Raw genomic sequence first — 5,810 nt, 5'->3', positions numbered from 1 at the left:
GGGGAGGCAGCAGGCACCAGTCAGAGGGAATCTGAGCAGAGGCGTGCTGCTGCCTTCCCTCCTTGGGAACCTTCCGGCAGGGGAGCCTGTGGCCCCAACTCCAAAGGCACCCCGACTTCCACATGTCTCTAGGCAGCAGGGCGGGGAGCGCTGACAGGGCCACGCCCAGGGGCACACTGGGCTGGTGGCAGAGTTAACGGCCTGTGCCGGGGTCCACCCCTGGGGGATCCAGGATGATTCGAAGGTGGGGACGGAGTCGGCGTCCTAGGAAAAAACTTTTTAAATATAGATATAGAAAGAGATCTAGAGACGGATACTTAGTAGGAAAATTAGTGGAGAAAAGGAGGCTGAATAACTTGGTTTACATGGAATACCAATCACCACCTACGTAGGCCACAGGCGTCTTTCCATTCTCCCGAAGGAGAGGAGGCACTGAGGCCTCCCAGGTCCCATCTAAGAAGTCCAGGCAAAATTAGCAGGCTTGGTGAGTACCCGCATTCCAGATGGAAATTCAGCCAGAAAATTGGGGAGCAAGAAAGAAGCAACATGGGGGAATCAGTCTTTCCAGAAACTGATCCCATTTTTTTATTTTTGGGTTTGCTTATATACCTTCTGTTACACATCGGGATGAATACCGAGTCACGCCGGGGTCAGCAGTCCTGACCTTTATCAAAATCAGGTGCTTCACATAAATGTATAAAAAAGGTCTTAGGGGTTTTACATCATCTTCTGGCCATGAGACCTGCTGACATTTTACGACCCTTTCTGATAACCAAAAAACTTATTTTTTCCAAGGGTGTTTTTTCTTAAACCAGGAGCCACCCTCCAAATAAAGTTGCCTTCCTATAGGGTGAGGGTGTAGTGAGTTACAATCAAGAAAAGAATTTATTTAACCCAAGGTTAACATGATTAATCTTAAAGGTTAATACTTATTTCTCCTATATGCTAGTTATATTCATTATAAGAGCAGGGAATATGGAGATTTAGCAGCAAACATCAACCCAACAAATGAAAATCCTTTCACCAATGTTCCCCTTAAGATCTATTTAGTCTTAAGATAGTGATAAAGTTACATTTTTACATAGCAAGGACACAGTGATTTATAACAAAGTACAGTGATCTATTACAAAAGAGAAAATTCATTAACTCAAAAAGTCTAGTATTGCTAACCTTAAAAACTACTATATTTCCTTTTCTATATTCCAAATACATTGATTAATAAATTCCCAGGTGCTTAAGGATATGGAGGCCTGGTGGCAATCATTGACTCAACAATGAGAAAAGCCCTGTGCTAATCAAGACTCTCAAAATACTCCAAACTCTGTGCTGTTTATTGTTGAGAGGTAGTAAACAATCATGTGTGTAGTGGCAGGAGTATGGATAATCCTGTCACACAAGCTAGTCTGTCAGCAGAGAGGTTTGACCTGAGACACCCTTGTCACACCCAGGGCAGGGAATTAGCAGCAATTATTGGCACAACAAATGAAAAAAACCCTTCACCAATATAACTCCTAACCAACCCACTATATGACAATTTCCAACTTCCCAAAGGAATTTGCTTTTAGTAAGTCTAAAACATCTCGTGCCTCTCATGGTTGGGAGGCTGTAAACAATCACATGTGGCTAGACGAATCTGTACAGGTGGGCTAGATAACCTTCAGAGGAGTCCATAAGTTGAAACACTCTTGTCACGCCCAGGAATTTTTATTGACTTGGAGGTGCACATTTACTTCTTCTCCGAGAGAACCGGTGGGAAACAGCCCCCCATAAAGTCAGAGGTGTAGGCAAGAGCATGAGACAGTAGACAGACTCTGGTTTTGGGGGTAGATGCTCGGGAACAGGGGGTTTCCTGAGGCTTGATCACGCCTTTGCGTATGCCAAGCCTCCTTCCTCATGACCTTTGCCATGGGCGGAGTTCATCACGATGGCTCCCGGCAGGCCTGACTTTTGCTGGAAGAGACAAGACTGAGCTTTCTGCCAGTGGTGGGAGCAGGGAGCCATCGATTGCAAACAACTCTCAGTGAGAGTGCTGACAGGCGCCCAGTCCCTTCGCCCCCTCACTAGCCACCCGCACCCAGCCTGCAGTGACCCTGCCTGCCTGAGGCACCCATGAGACAAGGGGCGCGAACCCACAGCCATTGTCTTCCTACATGGGAAGATGGGCACACTCACCATGAACTTGAGGGCAGGAGGTCTGAAACCAGAACCTTTGCAAGAATAGGTGGCTTTCAGCCATGATGGGGAGATGGACATTTTGATATATCTGTTTTCAGCTGCTAGCTGCCCACATAAACTTTATGAAAGAAAGTAAACAATATTACTACATTCCATGGAATTAAATACAGTAAACCCAGCTGGTTTGTGTGGCCATGGGATGTGGCTGGGAACCCCAAACACTGGAGGAGGATCAGCCAGATGCAAAGGCATTTTCGAGGGTCACTCTGTGGCTTCCCTGGAGGCTCAGATGGTAAAGAATCCACCCTCAATGCAGGAGACCCGGATTCGATCCCTGAGTTGGGAAGTTCCCCTGGAAATTGGAAAAGGGAATGGCTACCCACTCTAGTATTCTTGCCTGGAAAATCGCATGGACAGAAGAGCCTGGCAGGTTACAGTCATAAGGTTGCAAAGAGTCGGATAGGACAGAGCACACACACACACCTTTGCTTACATCTTTCCCACACAGGGTCACCCTAGCTTTCCTAACCATCACTAATCTAGAAGCTATAGATTCTTAGCCATCCTGGACAACTGTGCCTCATGAAGTAGGAGTTGCTAGGATTGATTTGTCCCTGAGAGGGACAAGACAAGGAGAAGCAACAAAGATTTTCTGCAGAAGAGCTCTGAACCACACCTTGTTGCAAACTTGATGACTTTATTTCCTTTAAACTGACACACAAAGAGACAGAAACTAAATAGCCAAACCATATAAAATAGCCAATCTTTGAAACAAGGTCTCTCACACTGCAGAGTCCTCAGTGCCGATAACCGGGTCCTGTGGAGCCCACTGAGTAAAGATAAGCACATATCCCTGTGGTCCCGACTCTACCACCGTGTTCCCAACTCTATCACCGTTTTCCCAGGAGTTACACTTCAGACATCCCTCCCCAGGGTAGGGCTGTTACATAGATCGATTGCCTGTTCCCTTCTTCACACATCACACAGCATCCTTTCACCCAGCACATCCCGAATAGCTCAGATTCCTAACTCCGTGACATCTGACAGAGAACTTCCCTCCCAGTTATAGGTATTTGTGTCCCTTTTTCCTGATGCTGCAGTGGGCCCCATTTCTCAGTCTCTGGCCCACTCACCATTGTTTCTTTCCAGGCCCAAGACCTCATTCATTGTTAATGGCTACTGGGGCTGTTGTAGAGAGGTCAGTCCTTCCCAGCTTCTGGTGTCCTAGGGAAGCCAGGACAATGGTGACCACATGGACCTCAGTCCCTCAGTTCTGGGACCCTGGGTTGAGGGGCTGGAAATGTGGCAGCTCTCCCAGGGCCAAGGCTCCCACAGCAGCCAGGTTCTCCCCAGGCATTCTGGGCCCACTGGTGCTGGAATCCCCTCCTTGGGTGGAGGACTGTGGCCTAGAGGCTGAGTCCCCCTCCGCTGCCTCCCTCATGGCCCAGGGTGAAAAAGAGAGGATGGTGAGTCCCCTCTTAAGCAGGACCGAGTCCGCAGGTAAAAGATCTACATTCTGCTCCAAAGACGAGGATTCCAGAATGCTTAGCTTCCAGTGGTGCAGGTCTTGCATCTGGGGTACATCTTGGAGTCTCACCACCCACCACTCATCAGGCTCCAGCAGCAGTTTCCAACACTGGCCTGGGGTCCTCCAGGCCCTTCTTGGCTTCATCTTCTGGAGGTAGATGACATCACAGCAGCTCACCAGGGAGAGGACCTGCAGGTCCAGTAACCAGGCCTTAGTCTCAGCAGGGTCCGTGTTTTGGGTGGTGCCCAGCTCCAGTACCATGGGCTCCCCCAGGGGCAGGTCCACTTTGAAAAACCCCCGCCATGGAGGAAGGGGGCTTGGCCAGTGGGAGCAGGTAGGGAGTCCCTCAAGTCTCCAGGGAAGGTCCTGGGTCCAGTCAGCATCTTCAGCACCCAGGCCCAAAGGTACCGCATCCTGAGGCTGCAGCTCGGTGGGCACAGTGTGATTGTGCAAGCCCACATCTTCTGACTCCACAGGGCCTGATGCCAGGGTGCCTGACCCCCAGCCCACAGCCCCGCCCTGTGCAGGCTGCCCTTGGCCCTGCCCCCAGCTTGGCCCCATCCCCGGGGATGACCCCTGCTCAGACCACACCTCGGAATCGTCCATCAGCTCAGAGTCCCAGTCTTCATCTTCCCAGTCTTCTGACTCCAGCATCCGTTTAAAGTCCAGAAAGGCAACCTTGAAACAAGCGAAGCAGAGCTTTATCTGGCTGCCATGTTGAAGCTGGTACAACCAGGACACATAGAGGTAGGACAGGCCCTCCGCCACATACCGCTTGCTGACTGGAGGGCACATGGCCAAGCGGCCTGCCTCCTGAGAGAGAGACAGCAGGAGCAGGGGTGGCTGTGATCTTAGGGGGTCTGGCCCACAGGTGGGGGCACAGTAAGGTGCAAGGGGCAGGGAGGAGGGGCAAGAGAACAGGGAGGAGAAAGATGAGGATCACCAGGAGAAGAATTTGGGATGGCGGTGGATGAACTGGGTCAAAATAGAGGTTGGAAGGGAAGAAACTCTGGAATTAACTTCAGCTGATGCAAGCGTTCTGTCCTCTGGGAGCTGCAAAGAAAAGCAGTGAGGTTAGGGGCCCCCTCTAACCTCAGGGGAGGTTAGGGCAGGCAGGTGGGAGCAGGTGCCCTGCAGGGAGGAGCAGGGCACAGGGGCCCTTGGGCTGACACCCAGCCCTTTTACCCTGTCTCTGCTCAGTTTAGCTGACCTGGGGCCTGTGGAACACACAGCCTCCTCTCACTGCGCCCCCCATCCCCCCATCTCAGGAATCCTGTTGCCCCAGCAGCCTCACCTGGGGGAAACTAAGGGAACCTGACAGAACCTGACTTACCCTGAGACAACCTGAGAGAATCTGTCAGAACCTGAAGGAACTTACCAGAATCTAACCAAATGGTTAACCTGACTTAACCAGATGGAGCGTAAAAGAACCACCGGCACCTGAGCTGGCCCGTCTGGCCCGGGGCCACACTGGAAGCTGGGGCTTTTCAGCCTCCAAGCCCCACACTCTGCCAGCCTGTAGGCCCCAGACACACTTCTTATTCCAAAGGGCTCTCACCCTCCCTGGTGGCTCCCTCCTGTGGGTAACCCTGAGGGGAAAGGAGGGATCAGAGCCAGCCTGAGCATTTAAAGGGCCATTCCCCATGGTGCTCTGGGCTCATTTGCCTATTTCCCATGAGCCTCAGCCCACCAGGAAATAAAACTGCTGAGTCATCCTCCCTCCCCACCCCCATCCCAGAAGTCTCCACAGCCTCCAGGGAGGGCAGTCTTATTCCCCTAACCCTGTCCCCAAGGTGATTGTGTCTGTGATGTTCTCTCCTAGAGGGTGAGAAGACTATCCCATCACTCTCAATCCACAGGTTTCTGAAATTGTGCAGGTGAGCGTCTCCCTCATGGTCACTGTCCCATCCCGGGTCCTGGGCGACCTGCTTGGTCAAGGGCCCTGTCCTTCAGTGGTGGAAATGGATTCCTCCTTGGTTAATTTTTTTTTTTAAATGAATATCAGAAACTGATTGCCAATAATTTACGTTTTAAGCACTGAGAAATGGAATATTTTCTGGCATATCAATAAACAAGAATGTCACTGCCATCAGTGGGTTGCAGCCCT

At 50.9% G+C, this 5,810-nt stretch overlaps 1 protein-coding gene across 1 annotated transcript; it reads right to left on the bottom strand.

The window, feature by feature from the left end:
- Positions 1-2,855: 2,855 nt before the first annotated feature.
- LOC138414761 (testis-expressed protein 19.2-like) lies at positions 2,856-4,573 on the bottom strand. Its single transcript, XM_069542542.1, has 2 exons — positions 4,295-4,573; positions 2,856-3,892 (listed from the first exon to the last, which is right to left on the bottom strand). The coding sequence occupies exons 1-2, from the start codon at positions 4,496-4,498 to the stop codon at positions 3,443-3,445; spliced, it is 654 nt and encodes a 217-aa protein (XP_069398643.1). The 5' UTR covers positions 4,499-4,573; the 3' UTR covers positions 2,856-3,442.
- Positions 4,574-5,810: the final 1,237 nt, after the last annotated feature.

This window comes from Ovis canadensis, chromosome 11 (assembly GCF_042477335.2).
Source record: "Ovis canadensis isolate MfBH-ARS-UI-01 breed Bighorn chromosome 11, ARS-UI_OviCan_v2, whole genome shotgun sequence".
In the NCBI taxonomy this organism is placed as follows: Eukaryota; Metazoa; Chordata; class Mammalia; order Artiodactyla; family Bovidae; genus Ovis; species Ovis canadensis.
The sequence above is the reverse complement of the archived record's forward strand: the minus strand, read 5'-3'. Positions and strand labels throughout refer to the sequence as shown.